The 21726-nt window shown below is 37.0% G+C and overlaps 1 protein-coding gene across 2 annotated transcripts in view; it reads right to left on the bottom strand.

The window, feature by feature from the left end:
- Positions 1-19735, bottom strand: part of gak (cyclin G associated kinase) — a 53224-nt gene extending 33489 nt beyond the window's left edge. For both annotated transcript variants that reach the window (XM_088909843.1, XM_088909844.1), the window contains exons 1-5: positions 19366-19735; positions 6661-6722; positions 4890-4949; positions 2790-2904; positions 2056-2198 (exon numbers count right to left, since the gene is read on the bottom strand). In XM_088909843.1, the coding sequence (XP_088765969.1) occupies positions 2056-2198; positions 2790-2904; positions 4890-4949; positions 6661-6722; positions 19366-19507 (522 nt within the window). In that variant the 5' untranslated portion in view covers positions 19508-19735. The remainder of the gene's footprint in view (positions 1-2055; positions 2199-2789; positions 2905-4889; positions 4950-6660; positions 6723-19365) is intronic.
- Between the last annotated feature and the right edge of the window lie 1991 nt (positions 19736-21726).

Here is a 21726-nt window from a genome sequence, read left to right as displayed (position 1 = left end):
CAGCTCTAGAGGACAGATATCTTTCTAAAGGCCCGCTTGAAGCCTATCCCAGCAAGCAAGGGGCACAACGCAGGGTACACCCGCAACAGGACGCCAGTCCATCGCAGGACAGACACATACACACACACTCACACCAGAGCCAATTTCCTCATAAGCCAGTTAACCAAGCAACATGTTTTAGGACTGTAGGTGAAAATAGGAGCACCTGGAGAAAACCCATGCAAACAATGGGAGAACATACATACTAGTCAGAGCACAAATAATGCTCAGTTTCTTGATTTGAATCTGTCATCCAAAGTCTCTCTTAGTGCTCAATCTCGGCTAAAGAAGTAAATTAGTAATTAAGCATCTAGGTGAATATTAAAACCGTCCTAAGACCTTTGACTTAACATTATCGTTTTGCAACTGATGTGAATGGTGTTTGCAAAACACTCTTTTTTGCACTTCCTGTCATTTCACATTGAATTTTTGTTCTATTACAAACTGTCCTTTTCTTTCTCTTGTTCTTGCTTAGGTTGTTTTATGCCACTAACCATTCCTTGACAACACCCTTCACCACGATGAACGAGAGGAAGTGACATTAGGACAAATCTGTGTTATGTATGCAGGACTGCACAATCATAATTTTTTTCATAAATGTTTCAATAAGAAAAAACATTCAACAAACCCCTTAATAAAGCTTTAAGATGTTTTTTTTTAAAAGCTTCTTTAATTGTTTAAAAAATACCATGTTATGATATTTAAGAAGATCAACACAAGATCCATGTAATAGAGGCTGTAATTTAGGTCAGTGCCTGTACCAGGTTGTGAAGTTTTCGGTTTTCAGAGCTCTTGCCAATAATCTAAGCACTGTATCCTTAATTTTCCTGCTGAGGAAAATGTGCAGAGTGTCTTCCTGCGACTTAGGAGAAATTGTTAGATATTATAGTTAAGTTTTGGACTGGCAGCAGAGCACCTGGGCTCCTCTGCTTTAGGGCGCCCCCTGGGGGGTGAGCTTTGCTTTACACCCAGTGTGTCATCTGTTTCACATCAGGGCTAAAACAAAGGGATTTATTTCTCCATATTACAGTATCTTTTTTTAATGCAGGCTTCACATAAGATGCTACCAGAGGCTACGATTGGAAATAGGGATTCTTACTTACGTTTTGAGAGCTTCCAGTCCTGGAAACAGTTCATTTCCTGTTTTTCCATTACTCTAAACAGGTTAATTCCTGTTCATAATTAGTACTATTGCTGGATCATGACTAATCTGGGCCTCTCATAGCAGCAGGAACAAATCTAATTGCCGAGTCCAACCACATATGAAAAGCTGCTCGTTCTTGATATCAATTATATGGAATAGAGATTAATAGCACACATGCTACTGGTGAGGGCACAGTGGAGGCTTGGAGAGCCACTGCTGCCACAGTCAACACCTCTTGCTTTGTTGCCTGGGGTCTCCTTGATAGCTGTTTGACTGTACAATAAACCCTTGGCTTAGCTTTGGATTTAATGGACAAAATCTGCTAAAGGGGAATTTTGTCTGTAAAAACAGAAATACAGGACTTATCCCACAGTAACGGCAGGCGAATTGTGTATATATGGCTGCTGTTTGTGTTTTGTATGCTACAGCAAATCATATAAAGTAAATTTACAACACATGAAATAAAAACCTTGTGTATTTATGACAGAAAGGCAGAGGAACAAGTTTCATTATGTTAATTGCAATTGACAAAACAAGTCAAAAGATTCAGAAAGCATATATATACTACTATATACATATATACTAGGTAATATATACTACATATCCTCATATAATAGTGTTTTTGGGCTGAAAAAATGAATAGACACTGGACAAAATTGGACACCCCTTTCCTCTTATATTAGTCCATTACACCTAGGGTTTACTGTATTTCAGGGGTCCTAGAAACCTTGTAGGGGAGTAAGAAAGAGGGGGGGTGGGTGAGGCAAGTTTATGTGGGGTGGTGAAAACGGCTATTTTTCTGTTGCATTTTATTGCGTGTAGGGAAATAAAAGAAAAAAAGTAATTGTAAACTGCAGGAGAAGCCCTCTCACCTTGAGGTCTCTGTGAATTATCGGTGGTTTCTGTTTGTGCATGTGCTGCACGGCGCGGCAGGTCTGATAAAAGACTTTTAACACGGTGTCACAAGACATCGGGCCTTTCATTTCCACCTTCTTGATGAAATCCACCAGCTGGCCTGTGAGGGAGACATACACACATTTTACCTCCATTAAGTCATCATTTACATGCCACTTCAACAGAGACTTAAACCGCCTTTCTTCCCTCCACTCCACAGTTGTGCACAGTAATATTATCAGCTACTTCAGTAAGATTTTATGTCGCTTCTACATTTGATACAAAAAAACTGTAATCAGACTTTCGATATCTATACCCTTCATCCTTATTATTGTTTATTTCAAACATTTTTGCTAAATAGTTGGACAAGTACTGTAGATAATTTCAAGCATTCACAATTCAACTCTTAGCATGCTTGTAGAAAGTGTGCAAATGCTATTCAACTAAAATGTAACTGATGTAAGGAATCACAGTCGTAGTCTGCTGATAACACAGCTTACTGGACTCAAGCAATATCTGGGACACCAATGAAGCTTTGAGCACCTAGCTTGTGATCACCTAGCTCTTTTACTTTCCTTACAGTGACTGAAGGATAAAAAGTAGCACCATGACGAAACATCGGTCAAGGGATGGTTATGGTAAAACCTCTTGACCCTTAGAGGAGATGCGAGCCGGCTGTCAGGCAATACAAACTGAGTGAAATTGACTGTACCTTTACAGAGCTCAGTGAGGATGAGGAACTCTGCCTGCCCAGTGTCTGACTCCTCCTTCCCTATAGATGCAGCTGCACAGAACTGCACAATATTGGGGTGGCCTGAAAGCTTTTTCTGTGTACTAGCAGTGAAGGAAATTCACCTTAGGAGAGAAATAATTGATCAAAGCAAGAAACCAGTCAAACGGAAAATGAATGAAGCAACCTGCTAAAGACCTCCATGTCAAATGTTTATCATATTTAGATATTTCCTTAAAGTTAAATCTCAACACAGGTATTGAAATCTTTCATGCTATGCACTACTGTTGGGCAATTTCTTGCACATTTGTGTTCTTCACATATTCATGTAATTTCATCACAGTGTAACACAGTAATTTGGCATAAACATAACTCATATGGTGCCCTCCAAATGAATTCAGACCCCCCATGAAATAGAAACAAAAAACATTGTACAACAGAAAGATTTGCATCTTTGAAAATGTATCTTAATAATCTTATGTCATTAAGACTTATATTACTGTATATTAGTAATCTTAAAAGCACTGGGCAAACTTCTATATGTCAAAATAAAGTCAAATACTCTTTTTCTGGAATTCAATTATTTAGGAGAAATGTGATTACAGTCTGAGATTTTTTAAGATTTGTTTAATAAAGACGTGATCAAATGCAAAAGACATTTTGTTATACAATGTTATTTGCTCCTATTTCATCGGGGGGATGAATATATCTGAAGGGCACTGCATGGATATGAAATACATAGATGTAAGTAAAAAATATGTACTGCACAATACTTAGCTTCTCTTCAAATAGCAACTGTTTGGGCATTTTAAAGAACTTGACTCAGGTTCTTGATTGAAGCCTGTTAATTAAAAATGCAGCACTGTGATATGTTTTTGAAACTTGAACAAAAAAAACACATTTCCTTGTTTCCAGCTTTGTAAAAGGATATTGTGGTGTACTGATGAATTACCCACAAAATGTTGGCTCACCTTCCTAATTATGAAATCAGTTGAATACTCACAACCCCTAGAGAACAGGTGGTTTACCTTTTATGGTTTCAATTATTCTGTTTAAAATTATTTTATTTAAAAACATTTAATAATTTTAACATATTTAACTTAAAACAGAAACATATTTCTGATGTTATTAGATCATGTTCACTTCTTAACTGTTTTAGAGAGCACAAAAAACTCTGAAGCCCATCTGAAGAAAGAAAAGGATCCACTGTTTGCAGACATTCCAGAGCTAATATAAGCCCATTCGCACCAGGGCCAGTAATGTATTGTTAAAGACACAGCCTGGACCCAATATTCATATAACAGACCAAACGAAGAGATTAGAAATAACGGTTACCATAGAGATTCATGAACCATTTTGAAAAGCAAAAGCTATATGTGACACAGCTGTTCAATCTCTTCTTCTCCAATATTAAAAGGGTGCTCCTCGGGTTTGTCTTTTCTAATCGTATAGAAAACAAAACCCCATGGCAACAATTACAATTTGGGTCTGCAGTAAAAAAAAAGCATTTTCACTCTGAGATGATTCCAATTGTTTGCGTTTCTCAACAAACACGAACGACAAAGTCAGCAATAAATCACACTGTTTAACGGAGAAACTTTTGTATACATATGCCTCAGATTCCATTAAATATCCATTTACAGAAGTGTTTTAGCAAAGGTTTAAGAGGAGGTGAGGGAAAGTCAACTAATGTAGGTTTCTCTTGATCTCCACAATCATTGTTGTAACTGCAGGGATGGTTCTAGGGAAATATCCAGCCTCACTTCCAGGAATATAAAGAGTCAACCAAAGTCCCACACAGTGAAATTCTCACCCTATGGGTGTGTGCAGCAGAACTCTCATTTTAGCTCTTTACAGCTCACATTCCTGCAAACCGCCTGTGGTAAACTACAGGTTGTAGCTACAGCCCAAGAGTAAGTTCATAACTGATAACAGAACAGACAGAATCTACCACACCCTCCTATAATACAATGTCAGATCTGAAGCCTTCGCTAATGCTGACAGATCTTGTTAGGTGTAATCGTCGTGTTGCAAACAGGAGGACCAGTACCTTGTACAGTTTCTGTTTTTAGAAAAGGATACCATAAAGCAGACCTCTTGGATAATGGCTTTGTTCTTCTCCTCCTCATTTGAAAGAAGCCTCTGCAAAGACAAAGACAGCGTCACATGACAAAGCAGACCAGGTTCCCCCCACTGGCCAGAAATAACGCATCAGTGCAGATTTTTAATTCACAAAAACACGTCACTGAAGAAACATCCATTTTCTAATCACTTTATTCAATACAGGGTCACGGGGGAGTCAGAGCCTATCCTGGAAACAATGGGTTGCAGGTCAGTGCTTTCAAAATACTTCTGCATTTACTCATCATTTGAAACTTTTCCTCAAATTAATTTATCATTATGTTTTTATGAAGTATGTTTGCATCTGAGATAATGTATATATGAATAAAGATACGTGGCACGGTGTTTAAGAGACAAATAATTATACTGATTATCTATCAAAATAAACACCTCTTTAAACATGATGCTTTAAAAAAGCAGAACACGAAGTTACTGATGTAACAGGGAAAATGGTATGCATTGTTTTGGAAAAACACATTCGTATTCTGTCTTTCAGAAAGATATAATATTTCAGATTGATCAGGCAAAAAATCTGTGGATGCCTGGATTTACTTATAGACTGGGATGCCCACTGCGTGGAGTTTGCATGGTCTTCCTAGATTCACATGACTTTTCACTGAGTTCATCTGTTTTCTCCCACTTCCCAAAGAGGAAGGTGCCAGCTAGGTTAACCGGCGTCTGTCTATTCTTGTGAGTGAGTGTATCCTGCAAGGGACTGGTGTCCTGTCCAGGGAGAAATCTAACCTTGCACAATGTGCTTCGTTAAAAAAATAAAAATAAAAAATGGTTGCTTGTGTAAGTGCAGTTCAACATTTGTGAAATTATAAATAAAACATAACCTATATTAAAGCATAACCTTTCATAAAGTTTGTTTCACAAAAAATCATGCCTGTGATAAAACTATGTCAATTAATACTACTAGTTCAGCAGTTTATGTACTTTCTTAATAAGACAAAGCAAATGGACAGAGGTGAGCAATGTTGAAAGTAGGGGAATTGCTATAGCACCTTGGTAAAGTTGGAATATTCAAGACGCTTCAGAATCCTTCCCCCACTGATGAAATATGGATGTAATACAATGCACAGGTTGGAATCTAGACAGGTGAGCCTGACCTTTCTTCCCTAAGACTCTTGATCATGTATCCCACCCTCCATAACCTTTGACCTTATCAACAGCAAAATGAATGTCCCTCGCCAGGAGGTGTTTTTTAAGGGAACTTTTTACAGGGTGCAGGAATCAGGTTGAAGGAGATTACAGCCTATCCTTCATTTTGCAATGAAGCATGGCCAAAGCCTAAAATAAAAATCACTACATTATATGTTAGTACTATACATGCATTAGAAGAAAGGCTCAGTTTTTTTTAATCTTTTTTTCTCGTTCCCGTTTTCATTAGTTTTAGGTGTTTACAATTTTTAACAATGTCTGTTAATTAAATTTAAGTAAATATATACAGTATAAATTGATACTTAATTACACAATTCTTCATGCAATAAGTAATCATCTAAACCCTCTGATTAGATGCCATCTGGCTACACCAAAGCTGGTCATGGCAGGCAGACTTGCACAGCTACCGTTAACTGACCCAACATTTTATTTTACCTTGAAGAGAAAATAGAACAAAAGCTCTTGGAACAGACAGAGTGATCAAGTGCATACGTACTTGTAAACGCAGTGTAAATATAAAAATGACCGCACTGTAAAAGAAAAAAAAAGTGAAAAATTCAAATTTTACCTTAAGAGCATACTCTTTATTGCTTCCAATATCCTGGGCTTCATACACAAAGGCAAATCCACCTAAGAGGAAAAGAACATTTAACCACAAGCAATAGGACTATATGCGTCTTAAATGTAATCTTAATGGCACTTCTCATGTTCCATTTCCTAATCAAAACTACATAAGCTAACATTATTGTGTACAAAGCAAAATATTTCACGAGAAGTTACAGTGAAAAACATTTCCAGAGCCTTCATTAAATGAAGATTTCGAATGGAGAATTACACCAACTTAATTGTAGACAGAAACTAAGGTTAACAGAAGCTTACAACAAAAGCTTGGCATAACCTAAGGTTTTTTGGTTTCAAGTAACCTTTCTGGTGAAGAGATATTTAGGTGATTTGCAAATACAGTCACTGTACAAAGCTCTTTGGAACAGATACTGAAAATGCAATGAAAATACAAGCAACAGAGCTCTTTCAGCATCTTTGCTCGGGTTCCGAGTTCTAAACATTCCTCATTTAGCTTACTTCAACATCTGTCAGCTTGAGAGACAGGCTGATGAGCACCAGAAAAAAAAAAAGTGTTCTATTTATTCTGTTAACAACACAAGCTGCACTGGTGCTGTCCTCTCTGTGGAGCTCTGCCAGCTGTTCTTCCATCTCCCAACCTTGCAGGGAGACCTTCCTGCAAATTTGATGAGGTCACCGATCCTTCAAACTACATCCACAGGTATCCAGCAATGTGAACTGACTTTGTGAATGTCTGAATTAATAATATTTGAACACAATACTGTACTCAATTACCTCACAAAACTATTACCTCAAAAAATCATTGCTTATTTTACTGCTAATTCAACTTGTGGATATAGCATTATAAATATTTATGTTTTAAAGTGTAACAGCACTTATTTCATAACTTGGTTTTAATAATCAAGACAAAAGAACAATTTTATTTTTTGCTTTTTGTTACCACATGAGCATATTTAATCAAGGTAAATATTTCAGCAGATCTTATCATATGACCCTACACATAATTGCTGAATTCTCTTAAATTATAAGCAATGGTGCTGTGTTCTCAAAGGGCTAAATTAAGAATATCACAGCATCACAGTCATTTTCAGGGTCAGACTCATACTTGCATCCACTGCAGTATAAGGTTTGAAGGTCTTTAAAGAATGGGGTTCTTGACTGAACAGGACTAGTCTGCGGAATTTGTAGTTCAGTTCATGGTAAGCTACACATTTACCTTTTTAGAGACAAATGCCAGCAGTCTTTATGCAGTATTAAGAAAGTAAGTAAACATTAACCAGAAGATTTTAATTCTTCCAGGAAACCAGAAAAGCGCTCTTTCAGAATTCAGTGAAAGCATGCCCACACACCATGACCTAACAAGCAAAGAGAAACCTTGTTCAATATGATCAATTCAAAAGCAGATCGTAAACGGAAATTAAGTTTCACACAAAAGTAGGAACACTTTTTATCCTCATTTCTTTAATGGCTTTGCAGAAAAAAGGGTTGAGATTTCACAGCTCCATAATGCCTCTGATACCTTTTGTTGTCAGACAAAACAGAATGAATGGATTACAGCACAAGAGACAACATGCACTGAATGTACTGAGTGCATATTTCTCACAACTTAAGTAACAGAATTAGAATGTGAATTTCTATTTCTAAAACATGCACTAAAAAAGTAAATAGCCAGCTTTACTAAAAGAACTACATTTTATGTAAACTACAGTTAAAAGATTTAGAATGAAGTGAAGAACTTAGAGCAACCATCTCTGTTCAAGTTATTTTTTTTATTTCAGGTTATATAAAAAAACACTACACTGCACAAGGATATAATATGCACAATTTCATTAGTGTTTGGAATCATTTTATCACTTATATTTTTATTAATTTTAGTCATTAGATCGTATGCTTGATATCATAACTGAATTACAGAAAAAAAAGTACAGTTTAAAATGACATGAAATTACACATATGCCGAAGTATATCATGCTTTCACATCATGCCTCTATGTACAATACAGGACTGGCTTCACATACTGCATCTTGCTTCAATACACCACTCTGACTGGGCTGTTAAACAAGGCTTCCTTGATTCTGTATTTCCATTCAAACTTTGCAGTAAACATTTGCTGTGAATCTGAGTGCTTTAAAAACCACAACCATCACCAATCAAATTACAAGTGAAGTAAACAGAGTCTACATGAGCGTTTCAACACGTTACAGAACATCTGTCAATCCGTCTCTCTGGAGCCAAGCAGCAGGGACTGAGTGACTGTATCTTGCCTAGGCCTCTCGCCCACACCCAGCCTGCACGGGAACATGAAAGGGCAGCAGATCAGAGAATAATTAGGGCCTACACTGTAGGGAGCTTGGCAGGCCCAGAAAATTCAGCCTTCTTACTGTCTGTAAACTCCGAAATGCTTTTCACTGGCACACCTTATTTTAAAAGCTGAAGAGTTTATATGATTTTAGGCCTAGCAAAATCTTGGGAATCCTCACAAACATAGATAATCAGACACCTGCATTTTTTGACACTGGGTTTAAACTGGGATATCTCAGACAGACAAGGAAACCATTTTCTTTTACTCCTATGATTGACTAACACCACTTGTAATAATAACTTGGTTTTCTAGGTTGTCTTCCATCCTATTAGTGAGCAGACCCTGCCTTGCTTAGCTTCTGAGGTCGGATGAGATTAGGATACTGCTGAAAATCACGTTTTGAGCTCGTCTGCAATTTCCTCCCACCTGGCTCTCACAAACAACAAAGAGCAGCTTTATTCCAGACAGATGCTTCTTTAATCAACCAACTGGAACACTACCTTCAATGTTTCAGTTTAGAAGTTACTCCTGGCCGGTGGAGTGAATGTATTAATTTAATATGAATCTACATTTAGAGAGAAACTTCACTAACTCCTCTGCAGTTTACATTTTTCTTCATAAATTACACATTTGTCTGTAGACCGACAGTTGTACATATAATCTGAAAGCAGTTATCTGTTTGGATAACAAGAATAGAGATTACTGAACCTTTCTGCTTCGATTCAAAATTGTATTTTCCCTGAGACATTTAGTGCTTTAACCTGACAGCATGCCAGCTTCAAGTCAAAGACTGCACCATCCCCCAGACCACTCGCTGTGCACCGATGAAAGTCACTTTACTTTAGTCAGCCAAAAATAATGTGGAGTAACAATGACAACTACTACTTGTCATCGTTACAGGTTAAGTCCATGCCAGACACATAGTGTCTCGCAGGCCAGAGACGATTCTGGTTTCTAAAGTGTTAGGCAGACTATTGAGCATGCGATTCCCCCGGATGTGATACTGGACTATCAGCAAAGCTGGTACCTACTTACACAGCCTGGGAAAATTCGAGAAAAAGGGGATACAACAGCAGCATCTGCATTGGGGACTTGAACCCACAAGCTGTCAAATTCACACACAGCAAATTAAGGAAACTCAGAACTAGAGCTGAAAAGGCCTAGAATTTATTGAGCAGAATGCTGGACTACCAGATCTGCAGCACAAAGCATTTAAAGCCAAGGGCTAAAATATGAAGATGACTCATTTTGACTCAAACCACAATCGATCATTCTGCGTTCCATATGCTATTTTCAACCAGGATTGGCTGTACAGACAAAGAGCGCACCGCTAGCCTTTAAAATCAGTAACTGTCTTTGTACCATACCAGAAAGGTAAACAGGAAGAGTGAAAATACAGATTAGCATGAGTGAAACCATAGGATTTCAGTAATGTTACGCCCTCTGTGAGGTGCCTAGTTGGATGGGAATATAAATACATGCAGTGAATTAAAAAAAACTACATTATAATAAGCCATGAAGAATAAATCTGCCAAACGATGCTGTTCCTCACAGTGAATACAGAGCATACTTAACAATGCAACATATTAGACATGCAAGACTGAAAACTTTTGACCATTCTGAAATCCTTCTGAAAATCTAAACCGACCACATTCTGTGGTCTGCATCCATTACTGCTGTTAAGTTCTATAAGCAAGCTATAAGCTAAACAAGACCTTTGGCTTTTTTTAAATACATGTTGACTATCCCATAAAATTCTATTACCAGACAGGTGAAACCCTAGTTTAGGTCTAAAGGTTTCTGTTACCTTACATGCACTAGAACTTTTTAATCCACAATCACTTAGATTTGGTTTTGTATCTCTTTTATTTTTTAGATTAGCATTACCCATTTGCTGTTAATGGATAATAACTGTCTCAAGAGATTGCTGGATATTTTTTTTAACTAACAACTTCTCCTGTTTCCATAAGCAACAGGCCCTTTAGATTTAGCTTATGTCTTTACGAACCTGTAACATTTCTGCCTCTTCTATGCGACTGTTATTTAATACAGAACCTACTTTGTGTGACAAAAGACATGTAGTCAGTTTCTTCCTTGGTAAACACCCAAGTGCAAAATTCATTTAATACATCAAGAATTTCACCCATCATCTAAAAACCTCCCACTACTTATTTCTGAGGCTCAAAATTCTTTACTGTGTCACAATGGTGAAAAAAAACTTGTATTACTTTATCCTGCAGGGAAATAGCCTACTCTCTTTGCGTTTCTAATATCCCATCGTACCAGTACTTAAAAATCATTAGACTCCTTTACTGTAATTGGGTTCTTCTTTGTTAATCCTGTTTAAGGTCCCTTCCAGTAGAAGCTTCATTAGAACTGCAGGGGAAATCCTGTTATGTACTGGAATGTACCAGCCGAACCCCTTCAATCACTGAGTCTGGGCCCTGAAAGGAGCTGGAGTCAAGTCGATTGGGAGATTCGCTGACCGTCAGACACTAGCATCCCCTATCTCTGCTGAACCAAGGCAGCTGCAGGAGAAGCTGTTATCAGCAAGGGCTGGGTCTGTGCTCCAGCTCGCATAATACACCTAAAATTCCTGTTTTCTGGATACAGTGTGGGGAAGAATTCAAAAAGGCATAGAATTTAACATTACGCAATATTGGAATGAATGCATATGACACAGAAAATGCCTCAAAATATCTCAGAATTAACTAAAAAAACACTAAGGACCTCATTAATGATTATAAATGAACAACTTTCTAAAAATGACTAGGATTGAATTGCTCTAATCTCTTTTTCAGCATAACTACATAACTATATACAAGATAATTATGTTTTAGAATCTGGCAGAATGAATGCAGTAGAAATACGTGCTTCTCAAAATACTTAAAGTCATGTCAGCCACAAAGATAAAATGTAAAACCTGTATTCAGCACTGGAATCCATGCACAATCCATAAAAAGAGATAAACTGTTTTATAAGTGTGTGGTTTAGTCCGTAATTACTTTTATAAGTCTCGATAAAAATGCAAACTATAAACTTGCTGCTGTCTTTCAATTGTAACAATAAAATAAAACCACAATATCATTAGAAGAATATTCACGTACAGGAAGAGAATACATCTAAACAGTAATCTGTGTATTACTTGCATTACAAGTAATACAGATTCCACAGTTAATTCTGTCTTCTGGTTCCAAAATGTAAATGACACCTTTTTATTCTAGTGTTTAATACAGTGTGCTGTGAATATTAAACAAGAATGTTATTGGTATTAGAGTTACAATTACAGATGTAACACAATGCATATTCTGAAGAAGGGAAATGGCGAGTAAATGAGTCAGTCCCAGAATTCAGACCTGTAATGTCTCAGTGTCATAACCGCAATTGCGATGTTGATCATTACAGAGAAAACAAAACCTGAGAATCCACAAAAGAACTGTTGCACTATGTACAGCTGATTCTTTAGTTATTTAATAGTGCCAACACACAAATAAAGTCTGCAAAACATGATCTTCCAACATATAGTTCATCACAAGCTATTTAATTACAGAAAGACCTTGACAGCAATTTTGGAAACCTCGATAATAGCCTAACTCCAAAGTGTTGCAGGATCTTAGTGCTATCAAATCACTCTGAAGGGAAAATAGACTCAAAAGTCCCAGAAAAATCTCTTGAAAATTAAAGCTGTTTAGTTATTTTTTTTACTTCACTAATTTAATTTGCAGAGTACACAACTTTGCACTTAGCAACATCATGTGGTCTCTAATAATCATTTGAGCCTGAGGTGGTCTGGCAACTCAAGTTCTCTTCATCCATAGGAAAGTTTCAAAATGCACAGAACAATTTCACACAAGAGCTAGTAAACTTTAGTATACTCAAGTCAAAGACATCTTAGCCATGAGGAGAAGCAATTAGCTACTCTCCACATTAAACAACCCAGAACACTGTGATCCACAAAGAGCTGGAGGTCATCTTTTGCCACCCATTGCTGATCTGAATTATTGCCTCTCTATATATTATATATCCATTCATAACTCTTGTCTTTTTCACCCATGTACTGTAATGTGCTATTTATCGTATCTGGATTTATCTTCCATCCTTCATGTTATTCTTTCACTCTATACTGTGCTTCTAGATAGCAAATACACACATAAAAAAGACAAAACAGACCTTCATTTCAGTGTTTCATTGCACAAGTGTCATTGACCCAGCTCCTTACAAATAGCAGACTGAAACACTCCTGAATTAGCACTTTATTAAACTACATGACTTGTAGCTTTGTTTCAAGACCTACAAAAACTGATGTAGAAAGAAGTACCATATATTAAACCCCAATGTTTCTAAACCATAAGCCAATGGAGCTGGGTATCTTTGCCTACCCAATCTCAAAACCAAAAATTTATCTCTTAGGTGACACACCCAGACTGTTTCCTGGGAAGGTAAATTGCTTTTAATTTCTTAAATAATGGGCAGCTTGCTTCCAAAAGTACTGTGAATTAACACAGTACAATTTTCCCCCCAGTCTTCAGCAACTTAACACAGCTGACAGACAAAGCCTTTTGAAAGCACTGAAGTTGCTCCTGAAGTTGTTAATAACAATTCTCCTTGTTTATTCTTATTTGCTTCCTGAAAGTGTGGTTTTCTGTTGCCAAAACATTTGTCCAAAAACAACTCTAAAACTACTATAATTAAGCAGTTTTAAAGTACTTTTTAAAGGGTGTACCTAGCAAAACAGTAAGAATAACAATTAATTCCATGCTACAACATTGTGTGAATAACTTCTTCTGGGATATCTTCTACTAGCATTACTCCTGTAATACCAGATGAATGTGTTGGAAAAAACTAAAATACTTGCTTCACTAGATTCACAACATCAAGTGGCACATAAAAGAAGGTGGTACTTAGGACACTAAATACAATAACATAGAACTCCTCAGGAAAAAAAATGACATTAGTCATTTTAGAAGTCAAATTCCTAAAGTTTTTCAAGAGTGTCCCACACTTCGATCTTTCGCCGATACTCCTGTGTTTGACCAAACATAAATGCAACTCCACCACAACAGAACAAGTGCACTAAACCTCTTTGTGTTTTAATTTTTTTTTTTGCGTTTGAAGCATTACATAATCGTCAGAGTTCATAAGTAGCCTCTTCAAGCCAGGCCTTTTCCATTTGGTATTTACAGCTTATGCTTTTGATACCTCCAAATAATTATCTGCAGCTGTCAACATTAATCAGCATCTGCCAAGTGTTTGACCAGTCTCAAATGTTACCTAAATCTTTTGAATTTGATTTGCTGCTTCTACATAGTTGGCTAATCCTTTGTTTTTGATTTAATTTTACATCTCTCCTTTCCATGAGTTCCACCGGTAAGATACCATCAGGCCCTGGGGATGTACTGATCTCGAGTGCTTTTAGTACCTGAAACCCTTCTGCCACCTCTATGTTCATTCCATGCAATAAAGAACCATGTGGTTGAGAGAACACCTGAGAGAAATACTAATTTAGTACATGAGCCAATCCCAGTTGCTTCTCAGTTTTGTCGAGTACTGTACATATTTTTTCTTTATAAACCACTTTACTGTTTTAGTACTAAAAAAACCTTCTCTAACTTTAGCCCCCTTTGCAACAATCCTTTAAATCTCTACCTTGACTTTTCAAAGTCTTTTCTATAAGCTTGCAATTCATTGCTCTCCTTTTCTTTAACTTGATCTAGTGATTTTCAACATGCATTACATAATGCACTTTATTCTCCCTTCTATTTTTCCTAATTCAGTGGTTTTTAACTTTTGATTTTCTCATTCTTGGGTTAAATGTACGCCACGATTTATAGCTTCTCAACTATTTATTGGTTTTATTTATTGAATCTCAACCAATTCTATATCTATCTTATCCCATTTCACTTCTTTTTCTCTTAATAAAACTAGATCGATACAAGCATTTCCTTCACTGTGTGCTCTCATAGGTGTGAAATGGAATGAAAAATCAGTCTTTATCCATGTTTCTGATGCTGACAGTACTATAGGTTTTTCCCAGTCTATGAAGGTAAACTTAAAGTCTTCCATAAAAGTGTTAAATTCTGCTAATAAATTAATACATCTCATGATACAGTTTTAAACTATAACTAAGCTCTGAATTTGGTTGTCTACACTATACCTTTAAAAATGTCTGACCCACATAGGTTCTGTAACTCTTGATACTTCTCGGTTTATTTCCTAGTCTGAATCCTCTTTTTGAAATGTAGCACTATACTGTACTTCCTCTTCTTCTCTCATGTCTTTTCAGAATAGTATGTAACCACTAATGCTATGTTAGTCTTCACTGGTTTTTAGCTAGCCTTGTTTTGCGATTCCAATTACATCATAATTGTCTGCTAATGTGATTTCTAAAAGTGCATTTAAGCTTATACTTTTGAAAAAGGCAGAAATACAAAAAATCACATGTGCACATCATTGAAGGTTTAAATCCTAGAAATAATCTCACGTTTAAACTTAAAATCCTAGGAAAATGGTGAGACCGACAGCTGATAACAAAATGGTGAACCATCAACTTCTGAATGATCTATGAGTTTTAAATGTTACCTTTTCATCTCAAGCTGAAGAATTCGGTTAATTGGAAAGTGTCTTAGTGGGTCAGGGCTGACCATTTTTCCAAATTTTCTAAAAACATCATTGCAAGAATATTAATGCAGTGTTTTTAAAACTGGAATTGGAAGCCAAGTTAAATCGATGATGAAGCAGTTAACAAGATAATTACTGTACATGCGATTCATTAAAGTGGATTTCTTTAAGTTTAGTAGCAACTGCAAAGGTAGAATGAAATAAACTTTGTTTTTTCTTATCAGGGTGAGTGCTGCTCTTAAACTGATGAAGGGTATATATAAAATAAATAGCTTTCACTTGCTTCATAGTCAATTGTTACTGCATTCAAAATTTGCAAATACCTATTGAGTCATATTACTGATGCATAAAAAAGCCCAGAGACAAACCATGTTTGTTCACATTGTGGAAATTGGCTGTCTGATTTTAACTGATTTTACTACTGGTGACCCAATGTCTACTTACACCCCAAAGTTAAAAAAGAGGTACTTTCTTTAACTGTCACATTAATCCCTACTACAGGCCCTGCCATTTTCTGCACCCACACAAGCTGCTACCACACAGACCTGAGGCCTTGTCTCACTGCAGTCTTGTGGAAATTCCCATTTTCAAAGCCCTCACACACTGTATGGCTTTACTTGGCCCACATCTTAAGTGAAGGTGAGAATGCTTTAGTTACGTCTAATACAGCAGTTCTCAACAGTAGAAGTGAAATACTGTACGCTCACATAAATCCTGTTTAGTGTGAGACTAATCACACCCTTGACCTTTTACTTAGACATTAGGGTGGGGAAACAGAAAATTGTGAAATGCCCATGGAGGAGAACGAAGGACAAAACTGGAACACAACCTGGACAGGGCCAGATCATGATTTATGGTACACTGCCTGTTTAAAATAAACATTTCCCTAGGTTTCTTTGCATGGTAAATATACTAATTATATATTTAAGGATTTTAATATGTATTAAAGTAAAGGATGCGCCAGTACAATTGTAGGCTTTTAACAGGATAGCTCTTAAGTGCTAAGTTACATTACCAGCTATCGGAGTTCATTTTGGCTGATAATCAATGCTAATATTGCTGCTTATTTCCCAAATTGAATAGAAGGTTTGGCTTGGCAAGTGCACTGATACAGGCTTTTCTAAAGTATAGCACAAGTGGGGAATGTACCCTGTTGCAAATACATCTCAAAAGAAAGCTGCATCAGCTCTGACTGAAATGCCAGCACAGTGCCTTTCTGCTTGCTTCTTGTAACAATGTTGACAGTGAATGATAGTTTAGAACCACTTAAGTAGTGAATAAGAAGAGGAGGAGAATGTCAAGTCACAACTTCACTCAGAAACTAAACCCAGTCATTTTGAGAAGGGCCATTCCAGTGCCTTCTTTAAATAGCATTTATTAGCTTATTATTTCTGTAAAATGCAACACAAAGATTAGTTTTAGTTAATCTTGTCTCTGCCGGCTGTGGATGTATCTATGGAGCACTAAAGTAGAAACTGTTATCAAGATAACTATTGCTTTAATTTATCAACTGAAGCAGCCCATAATTTTGTATTTGGTTTAAAATCAAATATAACTTACAACTGACATTTCATAGACTTTTGCTTAAATTCACTTCCAATACAACAACAGCTCCATCAGATTCCAGCTCCACCTCAAGTCTCTCCTGTACAAACTGCACCTTTAGATCTAGTGATTCATCCCTGTATTTACTTTCACTTCCCTGTCCTGTACAGTATGCACTTTGGTTTCTGTCAGCTATGATTCATGATCTGGATAATGGTGTCTTGTACCAACTGTATTGTTTCCAAATGATGATAATAAGTCCTTGGATTTCTTTTGACTATCTGGCTGAAGGAACTGAAACTGAAAGTTTTGGAACTGAGAAGACAACAAGACAATCTGTTCCAAGTATTTAAAATCCTCCAAAAACATTGACAAAGTCAACTCAGTGGACCTTATTAGAATAAACAGTTAAAACGGGAATAAAAGGACGCAGATGCCAAGTCGCTGGAAGAGCATTTTAAACCTGACAACAGGAGACTCTTCTTTAAGCAAAATTGGGAATATGGAACAAGCTACCAATCCATGATGTTGAAGGTAATACCTTGGTTTCTTTCAAGAAGCAGCTTGATGAGATTCTTGGATGGCTTAGTTACGAACTACTAAATGGGTGAGATGGGCCACACGGACTCCTCTCATTTGTAACTCTTTTATGTTCTTATGTTATATATGCAACAGGTACAGAGTTAATTATCACTCAAGGGAGTGCGATTGGTATAGGTTTAGAGTTATAATCTATCTTTTTGCTGTTGATGGACTAATGCTACCAGATATTTTATACATTGGAATATGTCACTTATTCCTTATTTTTTTCTACCTATATCAGGCATGTATGGAACAAAGCATTGTCTAAAGTATTCTGTGTGGAAGTTATTCCACAAAGATTCTTCTACAGTAGGTGTATTAGCAGCTTGAGGATGTTTAGGATCAATACACTGCATTACTATCCACGAGAACCCAAGATAGGTTGAACAGCAATCACATATTTGACAATGTTCGTTATCTCCTACATGTGTAGTTTCATCTGATTGCCTTTAGAAATGTCTTGTTACAGTGGACACTGCATTATGGATGATCCTCTTGTGGTTAGGCTCTTGCATTGCTCCTGTAGTGAAAACCCAGAATAATCTGGCTAGCAAATAACAGTTTAAGCCCACTACACGAGCATACTTAACACAATCTAACAAAAAGTTTAGAAAAGTGAATTGTAATGCAGGATGAATATGTGGAAACCACAGAGCCATTTTTCAAAGGACTTTAAAAGCTAACCAAGTCCAGAAGATTGCACTATTGTGATATCCTTTTTAGGGAATGGCTTTCTTTGCTGAGCTATACTACCTAATTAAACATTTTTGAAAGTATCCCGAATAAAAGTCTACAGATTTCCACAAGTAGGTCTTCCAAAACAGTAACTGAAAGTTCACCTGTAGTCTAAAAAGGGCTTATAAATCTGCATCGTATCAAAACTACTTTACACTCAAATATCTACAAGGGATTTACTTTATAAAAGCAATCCTTCAAGAAGGGTACTTGTGGAAAAAAAACAAAATGGGACATGTCATAAGCACGTACTCTACAGTGCTGAACGGTTGCACAACATGATGAATGACCATGTTCTGGGCGTTCTATCTTCAATCTAAAAGTAGCACAAATAAAAGAAAGCAAGAACCAGCCAAAAGTGATATTTTTAAACTTTTCGTGGCACGGTGTAGTAAAATAAGCCTGTTCTTTAACGGAAGCTCGTTTTTAGGCATTTAAAGTAATTTGAGAAACATGTACCGCTCACGTCCTGTGCTTTGATTGTTTGATATCTGTACTTTCCCATGAGAAAGGGCATCGCGCTGTTCCTGTCTGCTTTTGAAAGGAATGTTCCTAAACTGTTCAAGTGGGATACTCATTCATACGTTTTGTCAAGTGGTGATCTATCAACACATGAACTCATCAGCACAATAAAAAAGCATCCATGATCCAAAAGGCATGAGAGCTTTCTTTTCCTCATCTTCCGTCACACATCAGCTAGCTTTGTCTCACAACCCCATTTTCTTTCGTAAACCCTGCTGGCAGGTGCAGCTGCATGTACCGGCTTACAGCCAGCCAGGCCAGACCTGCACACAGGTAAAGTGGAGCACTGACAGTGCTACCTGCCCACGTAGCTTTTACCTTCAAATAAATGAACTTATTTAATGCTAGGCATCACATGCGACAAATTTACAGAATCGGGCATCTCACCTTCGGCAATTACTCTTTTGATCCTCAGCTTCATCTCGCCGAGCTCCACGGTTTGCCCTACGAAGTCATTCTGGTCCCGGCTGGCAGCCCCAGCAGAGCCGGGCCCCGCCAGGAAATCAAGTGCCGACTGGAAGAGCGACATTATTCGTCCAGCGTCCGGCCCCCTCAGGGAGACAGTGCTATTGTAGCTTCAGCAAAAATTCAGATCTATAGGATACCTCGTCCCTAAAAATCCAAATCTGGGAAACCACGGCGTTTTATTCAAATTATAGAACTACTCATTCGATCTTCTCACCGCATCAACACACTGTTCCTGCAACCAGAGAACAGCCACCATCATCACTGCACTTCCGGGAGCTCTGACGACAACAGTTACGTCACCTAGAGCCCAACCTCGACCAGTTCTGCTTACACATGCTGAATAAATTAAAGAAAAACAATGAAGTCTGTAAAATGATACCAGGATTTATTACTACTACATGTGTATTAATTTATTCTATATGAGTGAAAAACGTTGTACTTATTTCACAGAAACACTTTGAATTTTCCTCAACATGTTTAAAAAAATTAAGGACGAGATGAATGAAACAGGTTACAGCGCAATTCTACCAAGGTTAGTCTAGCAACACCGCCTTGCTTTTGTCAAGAGAAACAAAAGTTTAACTTTTCAACTTTAGGTCTCTACGGTGTTATCTATAGCTTTTTGTTATGAGAAAAGACAGAAAAGGGAAAACACACATTATTTCTGTTAAATTTGTAATTATTGGCAAGTGACATACCCTATCAAGATGCGCTGAAGATAATGTACCACGAAAATAATTATAAAATAATAGCAGTTATTATATTATGTGAAAAAACGTTTTTTTAAGAGACGTGGTTACTATTTTTAAAGGCGTTATGTGATATACACACATGATGTAACACTGCCCATGTATTAAGCTTTATTTTAGTAAAAGTTTTGAATTGGTTTACCGTTTTTTTTTTGTTTACAGACATGCAAGAACAAGAAAAGATTCAATATTGGAATCTACACGTTTTAAATCTTCAAGAATGTTAATTCACCCTTACTGTTTGATAACGTGTCAAACTATTAGGTTAACTTGTTCCCATGTTAGTATTACATTCACTTATTCCACTGACTAAAAAAAGGAATAAAATGTAAATGAAAGTCAAAATGACATTGGATAAGAACACATAAATATATATATAAACACAGAGCATGGCTAATATTGTTGTTTAAAGATTCAGAAAAATAAGGTAACGTCGAATTTATGTTAAACACCTTATGCATGAATATAAGGCCAGCGTGCAATAAAAAATATATTTATTCTTATAGTATTTTTTTAAGGTTGAGCTTCAAGCATTACTGTGTTGTCTGTCGTTCACTGTTGTAATCTGAATAGGCTATTCCCCCCTCCTGCAGCGTTTTTCTTATCTGTATTTGGGCAGAGGTTGTTGGTCTCTTCTGTGCCTCCTGTGATTATGCTTAACGCGAACAAGGGTATGATTAAGCACACTGTGTAATTCAAGGATCAGGTGGGGTTTTCTTTTTGCAACGACCTTTATTTGCATAATTAAAAAATATGCAATTCGCAATTATTTCGCCGAGCAATTAGCGACTCTTTTTATGAGAGCATCACGGTTCAAATAAAGTTAAAATCCACTAAGTCACAGTAGATGTGGGAAACATTCTCTACAATTTGTACGGGCTATGTGGGCGTTTATGTTCTGCAGAAAAAAACCGCTAACACCTGAAGAGTTTGTGTTAAGCTATGTCAATGAAGACGACTATACGAAGCATGGACTCCTGAACCAAAAAGTTTCCTAATCACATGGGATATTATACAGAAATCCACAAAGTGCTATGTCCAAAATAGCTACGGATTTCTACACACAATTCCATACAATTGATGTGCCACACGATATTTTCTAAGACGAACGTGTCTTCAATTAAACGTAGCAGTTATATCATTGTCAAATAAGAACGGAACGTTAAATGGGGATCTAATTCTATATGTCAGCATCCCGAAATTAATATTCCCCAGCCTTGGTATAAAAGCAAGAATGGTATGAACATTAACAATCCACCAGCCTAGAAATGTACTACTGTATATTAAATTTACAGTGGAGCATATTTCGCAGCGGGAGGAGCAAAGAAAAAGCTACTACAAAAATGGAGACTTGACCGCCTCGTAATTTTTCTTCAGTACAGTTTTGCTGATCGTAGTCCTCTTTGTGTCGCATAAAATCATAAAGCTCTTTTCAAACTTCGCCTTGGTTTCTATACAATCGTAACAGCTAACTTTTCTTTGCTTGCCCGAAGATGCCATATGACCACAACAGAGCAGTCATGTGCCCGCT

This window comes from Atractosteus spatula, chromosome 3 (assembly GCF_055471065.1).
Source record: "Atractosteus spatula isolate fAtrSpa1 chromosome 3, fAtrSpa1.hap1, whole genome shotgun sequence".
NCBI lineage: Eukaryota > Metazoa > Chordata > Actinopteri > Semionotiformes > Lepisosteidae > Atractosteus > Atractosteus spatula.
Note: the sequence above shows the minus strand (reverse complement) of the source record. Positions and strands in the feature narration are given on the sequence as shown.